The 21751-nt window shown below is 40.0% G+C and overlaps 1 protein-coding gene across 5 annotated transcripts in view; it reads right to left on the bottom strand.

Annotated features, from left to right (window-relative positions):
- AUH (AU RNA binding methylglutaconyl-CoA hydratase) overlaps positions 1 to 21751 on the bottom strand; it is a 197767-nt gene that overhangs the window by 4116 nt on the left and 171900 nt on the right. For all 5 annotated transcript variants that reach the window (XM_034774858.1, XM_034774859.1, XM_034774860.1 and 2 more), the window contains 2 exons: positions 6181 to 6368; positions 2851 to 2901 (listed from right to left, as the gene is read on the bottom strand). In XM_034774858.1, coding sequence (XP_034630749.1) covers positions 2851 to 2901; positions 6181 to 6368 — 239 coding nt within the window. The remainder of the gene's footprint in view (positions 1 to 2850; positions 2902 to 6180; positions 6369 to 21751) is intronic.

Below are 21751 nucleotides of genomic sequence, written 5' to 3'. Positions count from 1 at the left end.
TCTTCACAGTATCTTTATGCAGAAATTCTTCACTATCCTGTGGTTATGGGTGGGTCAGTATTTCTGTAATCAGTTTCCCTATTCTGTGATGTAATCACTATTCAATAGATTGTCAGAAATAATAGGTGAATGCACAATGTATTGTCTTACTACAAATTGTCTTTGGCCAAAACCCATTAATTAGCTGAATATTTTAATTGTTTCAGCTATTACTGGTCAGAAACCTCGACTGCATATAAATCAGTCATTAATTATGTTTTAACAAACAAGTTTTGAAACAGGTATCTTCCAGTACGAGACTGTCTTTCAGTATGTAAGGAAAGCACCTAGAACATGAAGAGGGCTACTGAAATACAAATAATAAGTTGATATACTTAATTTGAAAAACTAATTGCACCTAAGAAGAAGTTACTCTCCACCATACAGTATAAAGAGTTGTACTTCCTGAAAAGCAGGCCAGATGCTATTTATGTCAATGTTTATTATGGAACTTTATCTTACATCTGCATCACAGTAGATATCCCTAACACTTCCAGAAGTGCTCGTAAAGCCCACCCATTGTTTTGAGAAAACGTTTGACCCAACTGCAATTTCAACACTTAAAAAGGGTCAAATTCATGATCTTTTCATACATCAATATATAGTACATAGTGAAAAAACAGCAATCATATACTCAGACATGTTTTTGTGAAATATGGTAATATACTGATAAGGTACGTATATTCCTGATGTGATATACTATTTGTCCTTCCATTACATAATCTTAGTATATTTTACCTATATAAATTGTATAATTTTTACATGTCCTTTATTTGCTTTATCAATAATATATATATATATATATATATATATATATATATATATATATATAAACTAACTTGACAATAAATACATTTACATTCATGCATTTTACCTATTATGATTCCAATGTTGTACAATTTAAAATATACTTCAATTTTAACAAAATCTTGTAATAAATTAACTGATATATATATATTAAAATATGTATGGAAGTCCAACGAATTGCAAAGTGTGTTTCTCAAGAAATGCTATTACACAACCAGCAATCACATGATCAACTAAAGCTTTGGTGATGCAATAAGACTGCCAATGATGAATAGACTGAATACCCACCCAGACCATCTTAAGGACCTATCTAGAGACTGATCTGTAGGAGCTTGATCTGCCAGGATCTCTTAAGGATTTGTCTTGATGATTAGGAAAATATATATTTCTCCCACATATAAGGATGAAACCAATTGTGATCTTGGACTTCCTCTGGGACCCTCTGAGATTTCTTTGTGTGGTGGCCAAAACAGCTGAAAGGGCTTATTTTCCTCCTCCGTTATTTCCTCTTTGTTTAGCTACCTGCTTTTCATAAGTGCTATCTATTTCATCAGTGGACAGTTTTTCTACTAGCCTCTGAAAGCTGGGACCTTGTGTACCACATGGGGTTTGTCAACAAGGTCATTTTGACTCACCTACCTACTGTGTCTGGAACTTAGAATTTTTCTTACAAAAGTTTCTACCTTGTGTACCACTGAATTCAACCTTGGATTTATACCCTTAAAAAACTAATTTGTATTTGTGAGCTTAATTTACACCCTTTGTGTACTTTTACTTCTGAAAAGTACTTTTACTTTTCATCATTACTGTAACTCTACTCAACTCAGGTGTCTGAGTAGTTGTATGTCAACCTTTAAAACAAACAAACAAAAAACCTGAAACAGAATACATCCCTAACTTATCCTGTTATACTGAGGTTTTACATTGCAAATGACCTGTGATCACACTCTTCTCTGGACCAGACTGTGCTCTAAATTGTGATGCTGCAAAGATTCATGCCCGTGCTTAACTTTAAGTATCTGAGTAGTCCCATTGAGTTCAGCAGGAGACTCAGGGCTGGTCCACACTTAGTCCGGACTTCGGACTAAGGTACGCAAATTCAGCTACGTTAATAACGTAGCTGAATTCGAAGTACCTTACTCCGGACTTACCGCGGTCCAGACGCGGCCGGAAGTCTCCCCCCGTCGACGCCGCATACTCCTCTCGGCGAGCTGGAGTACCGGCGTCGATTGTGAGCACTTCCGGGATCGATCCGGGATCGATTTATCGCGTCTTAACCAGACGCGATAAATCGATCCCAGAACATCGATGGCGTGCCTCCGGACCAGCCGGTAAGTGAAGACTAGGCCTCAGAGGCTTAAAGTTAAGCACAAGTGTGAGTCTGCTCAGATCTTAATGAACTCTAGAGCTCGATCAATAGAGAACACTCAGGAGTGGCTACTTGGCATGTCTTTTTGTATTTAAATCAGATTCTTAATATTATGTTAACACTATTCTATTCTATACTAAATTATTATAAGCAGCAATGTCCTTTTTGGCCTTCAGTTTTACTGGCAAACCTTTATCCTGTTGATGATGGGATTGATTTTCATATAATTTGGTTTTAAAACAACCATAGTCTTTACAGCATGCTGTACATGAATTTAGGAAAGCTTTCCCCCCACCCTTTGACATGAACTACTATTAAACAAGTTGTATGTTTACTTTCTAACGTTAATAACTCATGCACATTGTATCGGTTATAGCAAGTTTTGGTACTGTAGTGCCCCATCAGCATCAACCATATCTTCAGGAGCAGGAAGAAATCAATATGAAGTCACAAAAATAAGAACCATTGGTTTACTTTAGACTGGATTCAACTAACTAGGTTTTGAAAGACTATATGGTTTGAAATTTAAAACAAGTCTAGAAAAAACATTAATTAACTTTTAACACTCTATTTTAGGAACTGTTCCCCGCCCTCCAGGCTTTCACTCACTGTTATCAACAAATATATATCCTTACCTCCATCCCTTGATTGATGGCCAATTTTGCGACTCTTATTGCTAGAGGTCCCTAAAATTAAAAATAAATCAGATAGATCTACATGTCAGCAGATACAGCAAAATTGTGGTTCAAAGTGTCTACATATGAATGCTATCATATTAGCACTTTGTAGGCTTTGTCTGTTCTTTTTAATAAGTAATATGACCATGATACACATTTTCTTCCAAATATATGTTTCTAGAACTAAAAAAACTAAAAGCAGCATATAATTTTCAAAAACGACATGGTACCAAAACAACATAAAAAGCCTAAATTTTAGAGGTGCTGAACACCAGCAGCTCCAATGGACTTCAACTTGAGTTGCGGGTGCTCAGCATCTTTGGAAATTAGGTTCAAAGTAACCAAATAATGATGGTACTATAGGACTCTATGTGATCTACTATATTATGTCCTAATAAGCGTATAATAAAAAGACATGGAAGCACCTCAACAAAAAAAGAATAAATCAATGCTAGCCTCAAAGCTAAAACACATGAGCTGCAAAACCAAGATGCAAAAGTCAGGTGGTTGACCTCTGTCAAACCGTGCAAGGGAGGGAGGGAGACAATGCAAGGAGCTCAGTCTCCCACAGAAGGGCCAGGAATGATAGGAATCCTTTCATCAGGGGGGTGCAAGTACTTTGCATAGCTAGAGCCACGACAGACACTAGTTCTACAAACACATGTATTGGCCAAAAGAGCTAGTAGGATGCAGAGGGGAGAGGCTAATGCATCCTCTTCAATGGTTATATAGAATTGTACCTGCATGAGGCACAATGCCGTCAGAGCTCCTATTAGAGCAGTTAACCTCTGCACTGTCTCCAGTGTGAATCTGTGGCTACAAATCATAATCCAGGCCCTCTTTCATTTAAAATGTATATTTTTTCCTATGTTGTTTGATAATAGGGTTTTAAAAACAAAAATCAATAGTTCTTTTCAACGTTAGTTACATTTACTGTATAATTTGCAGTATTTTCCACTCTAAGAGAGGGATTTCTGAAGTTACTATGGAAAGCCAAATAAAGTGGTGAAGTAAATGAGGATTTTATTTTAAATGACACTCAATATAGACCAGGATCTGGATGGGATTAATCTTCCTGCAGAGCTTTCAACAGGGAAGAGGATTTATCAACAGCTCCCCCAAAACTGAATCATATTCTGGACACACTGGTGATTCCCCCAAAAATCTTCTCTAGTGCCAGTGTGCAAAGTCTCCTGAAATGTTCCCCTGAAGATATTCCATTTCTGTTGTGAGCTCAGGTTCAAGCTACAGTGCTCAAGGACTGATCATTTCTCAAGGGCCGTGAAGCACAGCAAAAGATTATAAATTTGTTAAGTGCTGACAATGAGGTATCAAATAAATATCAGAACAGTTCCTAACACAAAGAATTTATGGTCTACAAGATAGATATAGAAAAACAAGATACACCTGGGAGATCCAATGGCATCATTGTTGTTTACTTAAAATACATATGTGTATGATTATATATATTTTCATTTAAAAAAATTAAAACATCTAGAATCTCAGACAACTGAGCTCAAGGGGGAGAAGCGGCATCTTTTGTGGATTGCTGGGAAGAAGAAGAAAGATACAGATTAGGCCATGATCAGTTTTCTCATGGATACTGGGGTGGGGAGGAGGGAAGGGAGGTTGGTGAAGACTGATGTCTATGGCAGAAAGGGGGCATGTCACAATCAATCACCACCAAGGCTCTTGCAGCTTTTTCCAGAAGGTCATGCTGATTTCTTCCTAGAGTTCTTGTGTTTTGGGGATGGAAACCGGTCTAGTTCCCTCATGTTTGCATGCCACGGTGAGGGAGGATGACAAATTGGTGTTTTGGTTGATGGTACAGAAGAAAACAACTATTGGATGAGCGGCAAGCAGAAACACTGATATGTGTGCACTTTCTTGTGAGTGAGAGAGAATGGTCAGCTACATAAATAGAGATGGAGAGTTATTGAGGCCCTGGGCACAAAGAACATTTGGGCCCCCCACACCTCAGAGGCCCAGGGGCCCCGGAAGCGGAGGGATTCAGGGAGGCCATGCCCACTCACTTTTTAACATGGGCATAGTAGCCTCGGACAGGTGCTGAGTGGTGGTGGCAGGGGTTTCACTTTGTAGTGGGGGAGCTGATAAGACTCGCCTAGGGCAGGTGGCGGGTCTGGGGCTCCCCACAGTGTCCTTGGCTCCTTGAGCAGCTCTTACCATGGCCCAGCTCCAGCTTCTGCCTTGGCAGGGGTTGGGCCTTGGGGGAAGAATAGGAGCAGGGGGTGGATCCCCGGGGGAAGAATCGGAGCAGGGGGTGGGGCCATAGTTCCAGAGCCAATGGTCCCCCACTTCTACACTGGTTCCAGTGCTCTTGTGGGGGCCCCCAAATTGGCCAGGGCCCCTGGGCACAGGACCTGTAGATTAATTCTCCACTGTACAGAAAAGTTCCCCCACCATGCTCCCTGACTGATTGCCATGAAAAATCAGACAGCAGGTTCTCTAGTCAAGGAGAAGCCAATAGTGAAAGTTTAAAGTAAGGCAACCCATAATTAACTTATATGCAGTTCTCCCAACGTTGAATATTTGGAGTATAGCTGTCTGAAAGTAGTCATATTTCAGGTCTCTCTGCTACGGTTACATCAAGTGAAAGGAAAAGAGGGCACATAACCTAGAGCAATGCAAGAGAATGATGACATCCCTGTGCTGGTGTATGTAGTCCAGAAAGCAAACAAATGAACATTCCAGTAAAAACAATATGTTGCATAAATGGAAAAAGACATTAATTTTGGAAATAAATTTCACTGTTACATTTCCAAGGGTATGTTAGTAACAAATGTAATTATGAAAAAGAATGAGGATTTAAATAGTCACAGTGTTCACTTAATGGATTTTGTACATGCAGAGAATCTGTACATTTTACTATGGCAAATCATACTGAGAAATCCAGACTCCCTGAACCAAAGGATTAAAAGAAAACTTCATATGGCTAGAATAGTAAGGAAGAGGACTGGTCTCTATTTTCACTTGACCTTTTTGTCTTTCTCCTATCCTCAACTGTTTCCCAAAGTTTTCAATGTTATTTTAATAGTAATATTGTAGTCTCTAGAATTTTTTACTTTGGTAAAAAAATCATCTACAATGTTAATTTGAAAGTAAATAGAAACACAAACCTTAACAGTGCAGACAATAAATCAAGATAATGGTAATTTTCTTCTTGATTTACCTGGTTCCTTTGCATATTTACTATTTAACCACTGTACTATACTACAGTGAACTAACCCACCCAAAACAAAATCAAAATACGACTCCATTATGTTGTACCTGAGGTAAAAATTCTTGTGCTAGGGCTAAAGCTCTTCTATAGGCTGCATCCCCTGATTCATTCTGTTCCACCACATGACTGATCAATCCTATTGATTTTGCTTCTTCGCCATCTACAATACGTGCAGAGAAGATGAGTTCTTTTGCTAGCGATACACCAATCGTACGAGGTAACCTCTGTGTCCCACCTGTAATTTGTAGGAAACAGAAAATGCAAGCATAAGTTTTATGGCAGTTTAGTCTAAACACTAGATGCTCTGCTTTAAACTGCCAGAATTAAACATTGCCATGTTTAAATACATAACAGTTTCTTTTGTGTATACACACACAATTTTACTATACTATGATATTTGTGAACATAGTAAGATTTTGCTAAGTGCCTGAATCACTTTTGAAAATGGGGCTTAGGCACTTTTGAAACTTTAACCATATAAAATCAACTTTTCAGCTTCTTAGAAAGAGGTTTCTTATTTACTGATTACAGTTAATATAAATACAGTTTCCATTAATCAGAAGCCCATTTATTCATAATAAACCATAACTTAAAAGGACAGCTACTTACTAGTAACTGGTTTTCTCCAAGCATTTTTCCTGTTTAATCTGTGTATTTATATGGCATCCATAACCACAATACGACCACTTTTGCAGATCTATACTCTAGGTAACATGCCACAAGACTCCATACTGCATCCTCTGTGGCCAGACATCGATTCTACCCACAGACTCAAGCACAGTAGGCAACATCTATAAAAAGACTACGTCTAGTGTTGCCACCTGGTCGGGTTTTGTACTGCCTTGCTGGTGAAAAGATTAATATACCTTTTTTATTTTTCTCACTTGGCTTACATTAGCGTGCTCTACAATTGACAACCCTGGTAGCCTGGACCACAGTACCACGTTAGGATAAGGTAAGAAAAGTGATAAAATAACATAACACATATTGTGTTACTGGTTTGGTTTTTAAATGAGTCTCTAAAACATTTTAGTAATAATTAGCTATAGTCAGCACTAGGACTCTTTTTGTTGTTGGTGATGGGGTGGCCATTGGTAGGGCTGTAGCCAGTGGCTGTTTTGTTTGCGTCTTAGAGGTGGCAACCTTATTGATGGCCCACACTTTTCCACTTCCAGTCTGCTGTTTGAAATCTAGCACAGGACTACAAAGAAACAAGGACATAGTGTGACAAGCATGGATCTGTAGAAATAACATTCTCAGAGAGCTTTAGTTAGTGGTAGTTAGCTTTCCCTTCTACTTCCAGAATTACTTCTGTGAATTCCCACTTTTGGGTGATTAACAAGCAGAAATAATTTCCAGAGGGTGGCTGAAGAGTGCTTAATTGTTCAGAGAATAACAAATTTCCCCAAACAAGCATGCAATATGAATGAGAGCATAACACTGAGTAAGGCTCTGAACAGAACTCCACATGGAAGCCTTACAACATCTTAGAAATAGATGTGTCTTTTAAGGCTAACTGTAGAAAGTTACCTTTGCTCTAGTAGAATGGGCTCTAAAACTATCTGGGATTGGGACTCCTGCTTTGACATGGCAGGTCTGAATCAAGTATCTGAGCCATTTAGGCAAATTTTAAATAGAGATTTCTTCCCATCCAGGATTATTTCCACAAACACATGAGAGCACAGGGCAAAAGAGAAAAAGTATGTGTGATGGGGTACTTATGGGGGAAATCCAGGGAGGCAAGTCTGCACTAACTGAATTAACAGGTGTTCAACCAATATAAAATGGATGTCATTTCAATTTTAAAAATGGCAGACTAAATCAGTATTTAATTAAAGCCAATCTGTTTCCTTTACTGCTGTTTTCGAAAGTATTTAAATATGTCTCTGGAACAAAATAAGTTAATTGGAAATAAATCAAAAGCTTTTATGATTCAACTTTCATTTATTTTTATTAAGTGCAACCAGCTTTAGCACTACTGTGTTCATTTTCATAAAAACATACCTGGTTTTCAGTGTATTACCTAATACTAAAATGTGGTTGGCAGATTAAAAAATAGTGGCTTGTTTGTTACAAAAATTGAGATATGGGCTTTAGCAAAGGGTGGCTATTGCTGCAATAAACATCATTTTTAAAATGTCTACAATAGCAGTGAAAATGGTTGACATCCCCTTTTCGAAAAAAATTGACAAGAGAATTTCAATCAAATGATCCCAGTGGTAACCCTAGTCTAGATAAAGCTGCAGCAGCTTTCTGAGCTTTTACCACCACGTCAGTTAAATCTGATCAGAGCAGCCATTCTATGTTTGTACTTCCAACTTAAGTCAGGGGGAGTTTTTATACAAAAAGAATATAGTATCTGTGCTCACAGCAGGTTTAACAGACACAGTGGTAAAAATGCTAGCAGCTGCTGGAGTACATGAGATCTCCTACTAGTGTTACCAAAGATGCAGCTGAACCAGTCGTAGAATTTTTTTTGCTAAAATTATTTTATATCAGCAGGAGTAAAGAATCAAAATAAATCCTCCTCTCCTGAGGTAAGGTTTATTAACAAAAGGTACTTCCACAACTCTTTGAGGAGATTACTAGAATTCTTTGAGGGGGTCAACAAGCATGTGGACAAGGGTGATCCAGTGCATATAGTGTATTTAGATTTTCAGAAAGCCTTTGACAAAGTCCATCACCAAAGGCTCTTAAGCAAAGTAAGCTGTCATGGGATAAGAGGGAAAGTCCTCTCCTGGATCAGTAACTGTTTAAAAGATAGGAAACAAAGGGTAGGAATAAATGGTCAGTTTTCAGAATGGAGAGAGGTAAATAGTGGTGTCCCTCAGGGGTCTGTACTGGGACCAGTCCTATTCAACATATTCATAAATGATTTGGAAAAAGGGGTAAACAGTGAGGTGGCAAAATTGACAGCCAATACAAATTTCAGAGTAGCAGCCTTGTTAGTCTGTATCCGCAAAAAGAACAGGGGTACTTTTGGCACCTTAGAGACTAACAAATTTATTTGAGCATAAGCTTTTGTGGAGAAAATTTTTTTTGTAGTGATAATCAAGATGGCCCATTCCAGACAGTTAACAAGAAGGTGTGAGGATACTTAACATGAGGAAATAGATTCAATTTGTGTAATGACCCAGCCACTCCAATAGAGACTGGGAGTGGCTAGGTCATTACACAAATTGAATCTATTTCCCCATGTTAAGTATCCTCACACCTTGTCAACTGTCTGGAATGGGCCATCTTGATTATCACTACAAATTTTTTTTTCTCCTGCTGATAATAGCTCATCTTAATTAATTAGCCTATTAAGAGTTGGTATGGCAACTTCCACCTTTGCATGTTCTCTGTATGTATACATATCTTCTTACTATATGTTCCATTCTATGCATCTGATGAAGTGGGCGGTAGCCCACGAAAGCTTATACTCAAATAAATGTGTTAGTCTCTAAGGTGCCACAAGTACTCCTGTTCTTTTTGCAGATAATACAACACTATTCAAGATAGTTAAGTCCAAAGCAGACCCCGAAGAGTTACAAAGGGATCTCACAAAACTGGGTGACTGGGCAACAAAATGGCAGATGAAATTCAATGTTGATAAACTGAAAGTAATGCACATTGGAAAACATAATCCCTACCATACATATAAAATGATGGGGTCTAAATTAGCTGTTACCACTCAAGAAATAGACCTTGGAGTCATTGTGGATAGTTCTCTGAATACATACACTCAATGTGCAGCGGCAGTCAAAAAAGCGAACAGAATGCTGGGAATCATTAAGAAAGGGGTAGATCATAAAACAGAAAATATCATATTGCCTCTATATAAATCCATGGTACGCCCACATCTTGATATTGCATGCTGATGTGGTTGCCCCATCTCAAACAAGATATAATGGAATTGGAAAAGGTGCAGAAAAGGGCAACAAAAATTATTAGGGTTATAGAACAGCTTCCATATGAGGAGAGATTAATAAGACTGGGAGTTTTCAGCTTGGAAAAAAGAGATGACTGAGGGAGGATATGATAAAGGTCTAAAAAATTATAACTGGTGTGGAGAAAGTAAATAAGGAAGTGTTATTCATGCCTTCAGATTACACAAGAATCATGGGTCACTCAATGAAATAAATAAGCAGCAGGTTTAAAACAAACATAAGAAAGTACTCCTGCACCCAATGCACAGTCAATCTGTGGAACTCTTTGCCAGAGCATATTGTGAAGGGCAAGACTATAACAGGGTTCAAAAAAGACCTAATAAGTTCATGGAGGATAGGTCCAACAATGGCTATTAGCCAGGATGGGCAGGGATGCAAAACCCAGCTCTGAAATGTCCCTAGTCTCTGTTTGCTAGAAGCTGGGAATGGGCAACAGGGGATGGATCACTTGATGAATACCTGTTCTGTTCATTCCCTCTGAAGCATCTGGCATTGGACAGGATACTGGGCTAGATGGACCATTGATCTGTCCCAGTATGGCCGTTCTTACTTTCTTATGTATGTATGTTCCAAAATAACACAAACCCCACAGACTAAGCCATCTCATCAGACTTGGCTACCTCTTCAGTGGGAGTTAGACACTGAATACACACAGGATCAGGCTCAAGATGTATTAGCATGTCTCTCCACACCTCATCTCTGTGCCAAAAAATGGGAAGATGCTCTTTCAAAAGGATTGCTTAATACACTGCTGTTCTACCACCATCTTGTAAGTTAACTAACATTTTTGCATTCCAACTGTATACGTCTTTTCATTTTTCACCTGAAGAAACTGTCACACTTTAATTGACGTCTATCCTTGTGCACAATCTAAGTGTGCATCAGTACAGAGCTGATGTCTGTTAGAGAAGAATAGGTTCCTCAGAAGTCAACCTTTTTACCACAGCCTGTACCAGAAATACAATCTTGAAATACATCAGATTCAGCTTTTGATAAAAGACAAACTCTTTGTCCAAATCTGAAGGTCAGGATTCTTATATCTACTGACTGCACATCTTCTGTTCCTTCCTTGTTCACTCGTGCTTAATATATTTCCCTACTTATCTATCTTTTCTTCCTTTAGAGTTTTATCTTCTCTGTTACTGCCTCTACCAGGAAATGTTGAAAACAAAATTTAATTGAGCAACAATATTTCATAACTTTGACCAAACAATGGATATGTTTAAGCATGAAACAATGCTTATAGATGAAAAATGTTCTCTTGCCAGTATCTTGCACAATAAGGATTAAAGAGTAATAAAACAGTCCACACTGCAAGGCCGTTAAGCAAACGAGCATGTTCTCTGGTTAACATTCACAGAACATTAGCCAACAGTTCAGTGCATCATTCACATATTCAGCAGTAAGCACAGCATATATTCAAAAAAGTGTCACATTCGATCAAAGATGTACATAAGTTACATAAATCTGCAAGGGAAACAGCAAGAGTATACTGTAGAAAGATGTTCTTTTTTGATAATACATACAAAACATATAGTTCCTGCCAACTGCAATCAGAACTAAAGGAAGTAACACCCAATTTTCAAAGGCACTACTTAAACTAGTCATTTCATCTAAAAGTAGAACACTACTTGATGGAAGAGGTATTGTTGCATTTTTTCAAATTTAGTGTCACATTATTTCATGGACTAGTATTCTGGTATTTACTGACTGTGCTGATACAAAATAATTGATCTGTAGCTGCACAATAAATGCATTCTCACCAGAGGTACTGCCCTTTAATGCAATTGTAAACATCAGGTTTGAATGACACTCCATTTGATGTGAAAACCAACACTGGAAAAGACATCTAACTACTGGTATGAAAATGATTAAACAATATCATTATTCAACAAAATCTTGATTTTCTAGAGATATATATTTAGTGTCAGTAATTTATCAATTAAAAAAATATAAAAATATAGTACACAACTGGTTTGGATTAAGGGAATTTCAAGAACAGTTCCCAAAAGCATATCCAGAATGATGAGGTAACTAGCTTACTGGAAATAGATTCATCGTTCTGGCAAAAGATATCTAAAACCAGTAGTTTCTCAAAGTTCAAGGCTCCATCACAACATACTGAGAAAAATCCTGTGGTGACAAACAATCCAATATTTAATTCAATCATACTGTCATTCATTAAGCCACATAAAAATAATGTTATCTTATTTACACCAACTTTTTTTTACTTACATTAGGTTGGCTTAATTGTGATGCATTTAAATTTTTCTTGTAAAAAGCCCACTACATATTTATAATATTTTATTAATAACGAATGGTGAGCCAAAGTTCATCAGCCACAGACTTTCCAGTTATTTGAGTCAGCCAAGAAATGTCTGGAATCTCTACTTCATGGTTCCCATACAAAAGGAAAGGGGAGTAACAGACTTTCTCCTACTCATTAAGACTATTATAACAGTGTGAAATACATACATCTACGGTAAATTATTTTCCATCTTCCCTCAACACACAAATATTTGAACTCCTAAATAAGCTACATAGATAAAAGTAATGATAGATTAGATAGAAATATAATGCCATTTTTAACTATGTTGCTTGTTTTGTTATATATACAAACAGATTTTTTTTTATTTTGATTTAAATTTATCTGCCATCTATTCACAATTCAAGATAGCTCTCCAAATTTAAACATTAAAAATCTAAAATGTATCAACAGAATATCTAGGTTCAAATTTCCAATTACACAACTACCAGTTTACGCCTTGATCCTGCAAAGATTTATGCACATTACTTAAGTTTCTGTTTAAGTCTTTGCAGAATCAGAGCTCTCCCACAAAAGAAAAACTAAAGATCCAACTCAAGTTATATAGCCTAGATCCCAGAAACAGGCCCCACTGGGATTCAAAACTCCTCCTGCTCAAAGGTCGCTGAAACCTGTAGGCCATAGGTGGGCAAACTACAGCCCGCGGGCCACATCCGGTCCACAGGACCGTTCTCCCCAGCCCCTGACCTCCTGTCCTGGGAGGCTAGCCCTCAGCCCCTCCCCTGCAGCCTCAGTCACTGCGCCACTGGCACAATGCTCTGGGTGGCGGGGCTGTGAGCTCCTGGGGCAGCACAGCTGCAGAGCCCAGCCTGACCTGGTGCTCTGCATTGCGCGGTGCGTGGCTGGCTCCATCCGGGCGGTGCAGCTGCGCCACCAGCCACTGGTGCTCCAGGCAGCATGGTAAGGGGGCAGGGAGCGAGGGAAGGGGGTTGGCTAGAGGGCATGGGAGTTCGGGGAGTGGTCAGGGGCCGGGGGTGTGGATAGGGGTCGGGGTGGTCAGAGGGCGTGGAATAGGGGGGTTGAATGGGGGCAGGGGTTCCAGGAGTGGTCAGGGAGAAGGGGTGATTGGATGGGGCGGCAGGAGGCAGTCAGGGGCGGGGATTCTGGGGGCTGTCAAGGAGAAGGGGTGGTTGGATAGGGCAGGTGTCCGGGGGGAGCAGTCAGGAAGGAGAGGAAGGGTTGGATAGGGTGGCGGGAGGCAGTCGGGGTGGCGGTTCCGGGGGCAGTCAGGGAGAAGGGGTGGTTGGATGGGGCAGGGGTCCTGGGGGGCGGGGGAGGGAGAGTCAGGAAGCACAGGGAGTTGGATGGGGCAGTGGGGGACAGTCAGGGGTGGGGGTTCCAGGGGCGGTCGGGGAAAGGGAGAAGGGGTGATTGGATGAGGCAGGGGTCCCGGGGGCAGTCAGGGAGAAGGGGTGGTTGGATTGGGCAGGTGTCCGGGGAGGTAGGTAGGAAAGGGGGGGGGGGTGGGAGGGGGGGGCGGGGGGCGGTTATGGGCAGAGGTTCGTTCCAGGGGTATTCAGGGGACAGAGAGCAGGGAGGATGGATGGGGCAGGGGTCCGGGTGGGCTGTCAGGGAGCAGGGGGGTTGGATAGGGCAGGAGTCCCGGGGGGCCGTCAGGGGCGAGAAGCAGGGAGGATCAGATGGGGGCGGGGGCCGGGCCACACCTCCCAGTTTGGGAGGCACAGCCTCCCCTAACTGGCCCTCCATACAATTTCTGAATCCCGATGTGGCCCTCAGTCCAAAAAATTTGCCCGCCCCTGCTGTAGGCACCTAAACTCACTTGGTGCCTAAATTTGTTGTAACAGTTCCCTAGGCACCTATGTTTCTCCCTCTGGGCATGTGCACTGCTGTCCCACTGTTGGAATCCGGACACCTAAGCTGCAGTATATTTTTTACAATACTCTTTACAACAGTTCTGGACAGGCAGCCCAATATATATTCCTGCAGCTCCCATTGGCTGGGAACGGCGAACTGCGGCCCCTGGAGCTGCAGGCGGTTGTGCCTGCGGATGGTCAATAGTAAATAGTAAACGCTATCTTGTGGCCCACCAGCAGATTACCCTGATGGGCCACGTGTGGCCTGCAGGCTGCAGGTTGCCCACCACTGCTCTATGGATATGTCTACACTGCAATTAGACACCCGTGGTTGGCATGTGCCAGCTGACTTGGGCTCGTGGGGCTGTTTAATTGCAGCATACACGTTTGGGCTTGGGCTAGAACCCAAGCTCTGAGACCCTTTGCCCTCTCCCCACAGGGTCCCAAAGACTGGGCTCCAGCCTGAGTCCAAATGCCTACACTGCGATAAAAAAGGCCCTCAGCCTGAGCCTCATGAGTACGAATCAGCTGGCACAGGCCAGCCACAAGTTTTTAATTGCTGTGTAGACATATCCTGTAAAATTTTGTAGCAGTCTTTCACTGCAAATTCTACTCTTGCTAAAAGACCAGCCAGTTTAATTTGCAAATCAGACCTTGACTTTCACACATAGTTTTAATCACATATATTTAACAACTACATAGACTTGGTTGATTTAAACATCATAGAACACTTCAAATCTTCCCTGGTGGTTTTTTTTTTTTTTTTTTTTTGAGGTGGGGTGTGTGTGTGTGGTTTTTTTTTAAAGCTAGCAGATTGAATCAGTAGAGGGTAATATCTGGCCTAAGAATATGAGAAAGCTTACAAAATGACAAAAGCTTATGTGACTTGTTAACATGAGAAACTCAGATGTAAAGATGTAAATACACTTTTTAGAATTCATTGGAAGTTAAATATTCATAGGCTTCATATCAGACAGATTAAATGTTTTGAGTAATTTGTAAAAAAAAAAAAGATGAGATGTTTCTGATAAAAGCAATCAATTTTTAAGGGGGTGTAGACTAAGAATGGATTCCCTATATGCAGACATCTGCCCACGTGAAAGGCATGAAAACAGAAAATGAATCTGAAAGCTTGTACTTAGAGATAGCAGATTTGAAGGGGTAAAAATTTCTTTGGGGTAAATGAGTCTTCAAAGTTATAGCTGGGGAACAATCAGATCTGTTTGCCTGACATTATTAAACATTTGATTAATCAGCTACAGTAGTTACCATTCATATAGTTTTAAATACTTTGACTCCAGGTAGTGACCTAGTGATACAATAATAATTAGCTCATCATGACAATGTAAAAATTGACAATGCAAGACCACTTTACAAAGAAATTGAGTGAGGAGCAAAATTATACTTAAACATATTTAAATACAATAAATGAGGGTGCCCATGCATATTTCACAAGCTACCTGCCTTACAATACATATAGCTCTTGGTGGAAATATTGTTTATATTGTTCTGAAGTACTGCAGTGATAGAAAGTGAACTTAAAAGAAGCCCCTCCTCCCCACCCCAAAACCACCACGACACACACACACTAAAGCACAATCCCCAACTGGTTGCAGATATAAGTGAATGGCCCAAGAGAAAGTGCTTTCTGGCCTTATTAGAGCTATGCCCACATATTTGTTAACAGAATCAACTCTTGGTAGCAACAGTAAGCAGGCCTAATGGAGGACCAGTCAACCGTTATTTTGTATATCTAGATTTCCAATCACAGGGACTTTAGTCCTAATATTATTTAAGTATTAGAATTTTACCTGAATTTTAAATAACTGATTTCATACCTTCTATTATCTCAGTCTCAGACTGGTGAGTGACAGTGATAAAAACAAGAGAGAATAGAAATGCGAAAGTCTTGCACAATAATTTAAAATAGAACAAGCAAAATGCAGAAAAATGCAGTTAGATTATCACAGTTGGAAAGGTATTTCATTTTGATTTACCTGAGAGGATGAACCCACAACCCAAAACTGTGGCATTGTTTTAAAATCAAATAATCTGAAGTCTTAGCTGTCTGTGAACTAGTCAGAATTTTTTCCCTCCCTCAGCCTGACCTCCTCCTCACAGAAATCTATCACTTTCCCTCACACCCGCCATACAAATAAATTTATCATTTTGCTGAACCCCACAAAAATACAGAAAAGTTAATCATTTTCTTCCACCCCAAGTTTCATCAAATCCATCTGCTCTCAATCCTCCCCACCGAGAAGTCCATCTGCTCCCAATCCTCCAAAATTAATCTGTAAACGCCCACCCCTGAAATTCTCTGACTCATGTGGGGCTACAGGAGGAGGATTTGCTGACCTTTGTGACTATTGATAGCAGAAGTCCCGGGGAACAGTAAAGCAGCAGGCTGTAGCTAGGACTAAAGCTGTGTGCTTCAGCAGCCAAGCACCTTGAGCAGCAGCAAATCTGTGAAGAAGGAGTAGTTCTGTAGCTAAGACAATCAGCACAAATGAATGAGGATGAAACACACCAGACCAGTATCCCAAAGATGGAACCATCAGGCAGGTCAGTCAAAGCCTGTGTCCAACTACTGGTGTTACTCTACTCACGTTGCTAAAGACCAATAATTATTATGGAGAGACTAGCTGCATCACTCACAATAGTTCAGGCTGAAACAAGACGTGGGCATTTCTGACCACCACCACCCCTCCAGTCTCTCTAGCTTAATCAAAAATTAGCTGAATACCTTCAAAATTGGTATGTACTATTCTACAAACTTTGTGGTAAATCAGAAAACTGGATTTTGAGAAATCACGTCTGATATTTTTAACTAATCTTTTGTTTTGAAATCCTAACTTTATTTTGTTTGCTCTATTTCACTTATTCCTGTATCTAAAAACTCCCGAATGACCTTCTGTTCTTTGTCTCCATGAAGAGTGCTCCTCTTATTGTTATTTTGCAGATGTAGTGGATACCTGATGAGATATTCACAGCTGCAATCAAGTACATACAATCTGTAGGTCACCATGCACACGTACTTTATACATTATTTTTGTAGGCATATTTTAATTTGTATCCCAAAAGTGGCATTACTTGCCACGTTTGATAAGCATATCTATATGCAAGAATAATTACAGGACATATTTGAAATTCTTTATCAATTAAACAAAGAGTCAATATAAACACAAAATATACACAGCTACAGCATGTATTTTATATGACATATTTCATATACCAATTTTGACTGCTTCACTGATTGTGTGTGTAACTTAACACAGATCAGGCCTGAGTTTTCAGAGATAGCAGGGCTTAAATTTTCATAGATTCCCGGAGCCGCTCCACCCCCTATCAACAGGCTATAAAAACTCTCGGGCCCTGTGGGGGGGGGGGGGGGGGGGGGCCCCAGGCTTCAGCTACTGGGCGGGATTGGGGGGGGGGGGGGGGGCTCGAGGCTTTGAAAATATTTACTGGAGTTCTGCTCCGGATAGCTCCAGAGGAATTTAAGCCCTGAGTGGAACTGAGTATCTATTGACTTTAGCTGTAGTTGTGAAAGCTCAACACTTCTGAAAATCAGGCCCTGTCTCAAACTATGCACCAAAGTAACAGAAACCCACAATTCATGGACACCTTCAAAAAATTTAATGTAAGGGACTTGCCAAGCATCACATATACATTTTATGGCACAGCCAGGGATTGAACCGAGTTTTCCCAAGTCAGTCAATTGTCTTAACCACAAACCATCTTAAGAAAATAAGAATGGCCATACTGGGTCAGACCAAAGGTCCATCCAGCCCAGTATCCTGTCTACTGACAGTGGCCAATGCCAGGTGCCCCAGAGGGAGTGAACTTAACAGGTAATGATCAAGCGATCTCTGTCCTGACATCCATCTCCACCCTCTGACAAACAGAGGCTAGGGACACTATTCCTTACCCATCCTGGCTAATAGCCATTAATGGACTTACCCTCCATGAATTTATTTAGTTCTCTTTTAAACCTTGTTATAGTCCTAGCCTTCACAACCTCCTCAGGCAAGGAGTTCCACAAGTTGACTGTGCACTGTGTGAAGAACTTCCTTTTATTTGTTTTAAACCTGCTGACCATTAATTTCATGAAGACTGAAGCAAAGAATTCATTTAGTTTCTCCGCAATGACTTTATTGTCTTTAAGTGCTCCTTTTGTATCTCGATCATCCGGGGGCCCCACTGGTTGTTTAGCAGGCTTCCTGCTTCTGATGTACTTAAAAAACATTTTGTTATTACCGTTTGAGTTTTTGGCTATCTGTTCTTCAAACTCCTTTTTGGCTTTTCTTATTACATTTTTACACTTAATTTGGCAGTGTTTATGCTCCTTTCTATTTACCTCAATAGGATTTGACTTCCACTTTTTATCTCTCACTGCTTCCTTTACATGATTGTTAAGCCATGGTGGCTCTTTTTTAGTTCTTTTACTGTGTTTTGTAATTTGGGGTATACATTTAAGTTGGGCCTCTATTATGATGTCTTTGAAAAGTGTCCATGCAGCTTGCAGGGATTTCACTCTAGTCACAGTACCTTTTAATTTCTGTTTAACTAACCTCCTCATTTTTGCATAGTTCCTTCTCCTTTCCTATGTAGGTCTAACAGACAACACCTTTATTCACTACACAAATATTAATCATTCACCCATCTAATGCACAAAATGAATCAGAGCACCTGTGGAAAATAGTATATGATGATGTAATTAAAGACTGGAAGAAAAAGCAGCAGCAGCCGAGGAGCCATTTTGTCTGTGTCCTGATAGGAGGTTCCCTATGTAGCTGCTTCAGAGTGATGCAGGACAGTCAGTGAGTTAAAGAGTGTACTCTGAACAAACAGAATGTTCCAAGAATTTAGGAGCAAGACTATAAAAAGTTCTACTGTGCATGCCATAATGGTGATGTTTGCGGTTTATAATTTAGCCAAATCTTGATGGATTTTCATGGGAACAGAGAAGGCACCTCTCTGATCCCAGGAATATCCCCCTGCTGAATTTTAAGTTCCTGAACCAAGCTCCTGAGGTGCAAGAGCTCTTCAAAAATACAGAAAAATTAATTAACATTAGCAAAACTGCCTATATAGTTCACATTTCTCATTCTTAGAAACCACAGCACCAGTTCTATGGAAATTTTTTTATAAGATCAACCCACGGCAGACAACAAGCATGGTAAATTTCAGCGCAAATGGTTATAGTCTGGTAAAGTTATAAGAAAATGAAAAGGAGGATGGGGTTGAATGGTAAATGTTAGTCAAACTTAATATAAAGGTGCCACAAAAATCTACTAAATAAAGCATGAATACTGCCTGTTTTGATTACTACAAATGAAGCCACTTCATGGCAATTTTTTTTATTTACTTACACATTCTGTTGAGGTATAATACTATAATAAGGTTTTAGTACATTTGGTGCATTTAAAATGGTCTCCTTTGTCCTGCACTCATTCTGCTGAAATAGTCTGCTATTTTACTTTATTCACCTTGGTAACACGTTTTAAGAAATGGATTTCACTGATTTCACTGTTTTCCAATTAAAATATGTAAAAGGTCTCACTTGAAATTATATAAACATTTTTTTAATTGTATCCTCAGCAGGCACAAAGCAGTATAGTTCCATTGACTTCAATGGAGCTAAGCCAATTTACACAAACTGAGACTCTGTCCCTACTGTTTATTGCTTCAGAACATTGACATGATTTTCTTCAATAATACTGCTCTTCCACTGTCTTCCTTAGTCTATGTCACCTTCTATCCAATTTATAACACCTACAAAAAATAAAGTTGTCCACTTACAGAAATCAAAAAGAAAAAGCTGAAACAAGCAATTGTTTCTAGGCAGTTGCCGTCCAGCTGTTGGGGTGCAAAGAGGAAAGTGACCTCTGTTAGTCATCCTACCTGCTACTGTGACATAATAATGGAGAGTTAAAGTCAGTGACTACTTCATAAAATAGAATCCATGAGGTATGTAGATAATGAACATTTCCCTTCCTGAACCCTCCGAAAGGGAGAAGTGTCAGGATCTGCTTGGTGAGACTAGGGGTAGGGTTGCCATGCAGATGCCCTTGTCACTTCTTCTCCAGAACAGGAGGGTGGGCATCTTTAGATACTTAGAACATTAACATTCCATTAACATATATTTTATTTTTTCTTTAAACTCTAGATCCACAATACAAGAGAGGGGTTATTTGGAAGTACACAAGCCAGGCATCAAAAAGTGGTGAATTTATGTCAGTTTAGCACAAATAGCTAGCATGGTAATTGGGGGGAAATTAAATATTTAAAAAGATCTGTTAGACAGTAGATGCCGTTGGGGATAGTTTATATAAACCAAACAGGCACCCACACAGCACATGCCTAACACAACACTGATCAATTTGCTTGTATGTTAGAACCTTTTTACCCATTATAACCTGGCTATAGCACCTCATCCCCCTCTCTAGATGAGCACCAATCTGTTGTGAGTTGACTTCCTAAGCTTCTAAGCCCCCTGGGTATGGGTAGTGACTCAATGTTCCAGCTCTGTGACGCACTCTCCAAAGTACAGACCCTGTGTCTGACATCTTACTTGACAGTGGGACACTGCAGTCTGGCCGCCTTAGACTCTGAACAAGTCAGCCCTCCTGAGCTCCCTGTTGCTTTAGACACATTCCCCCTCTGTTCACCTGATTGTGGAAGCTCTGGTTTCTAGTTAAATCCTTCAGGGACAACATGGCAGGTCCTCATGGAATACAGATTTAGGAAAGGAATTTCTTAATCACAATTACTTTACTATTGAAAGCACACTAAACAGTTACAGATATTTGGAAAATAACAGTTATGAATGCAGCCCCCTTGAGTCTGATCACACCCCTCTCACGAATTCTGGTTTTAGTCAGCAAACATATGCCAGGAAGCTTGTCCTGCGTTCTTGGACTGGTCTGCTCACATGTGGTGTTGGTCAGCGCCAGTTGAGAGAAGCAGTCACCTTTTAAAAACGTCTTTCCCCTTCTTTGTCGTGATCAGGGCTGAGGACCTGCAGTATATTTTCTCAGCTAGCCTTCTATGTAAAGTGTTCTTGTGGGTTACTGTTATTAAGATTACTTTAGAGCTTGCTAGTCATGGACCAGGACTCCATTATGCTAGGCACTGTACAAACACAAAACAAAAAGATGGGGGATAGTAGTAGAGAGAGAATCAGAGCTGATGTCTCTCTCATTGTCAGCCCTCACTAAAGTGTTCCACACTGTAGCATGAACACAATGTCCAGAACAGACTGACCTGGACAAGATTAGACTGGTTTTCTACACCACATGGGTATTTAATCCAACATGAAGGTTACAATGCAAAGTGAAGTTTGTAATGAAGGTTAAAATCACAAAATGGCATTCACAAAACAAAATGCAATTCACAATTGGACACAGACATCCACCCAATCTGTCATATCACCCTTAAGTTGTCTGTCTTTTTAGATGTAAACACATCAGGGTAGGGATCATGCCTTTCTCTTTGTTTGGAAAGCACCTTAGATACAAAGGGTGTTACTGCAATATCATAG

The sequence above is a fragment of the Trachemys scripta genome, chromosome 6, assembly GCF_013100865.1.
Source record: "Trachemys scripta elegans isolate TJP31775 chromosome 6, CAS_Tse_1.0, whole genome shotgun sequence".
Taxonomy (NCBI): Eukaryota; Metazoa; Chordata; order Testudines; family Emydidae; genus Trachemys; species Trachemys scripta.
This window is presented reverse-complemented; position numbering and strand designations above follow the sequence as displayed.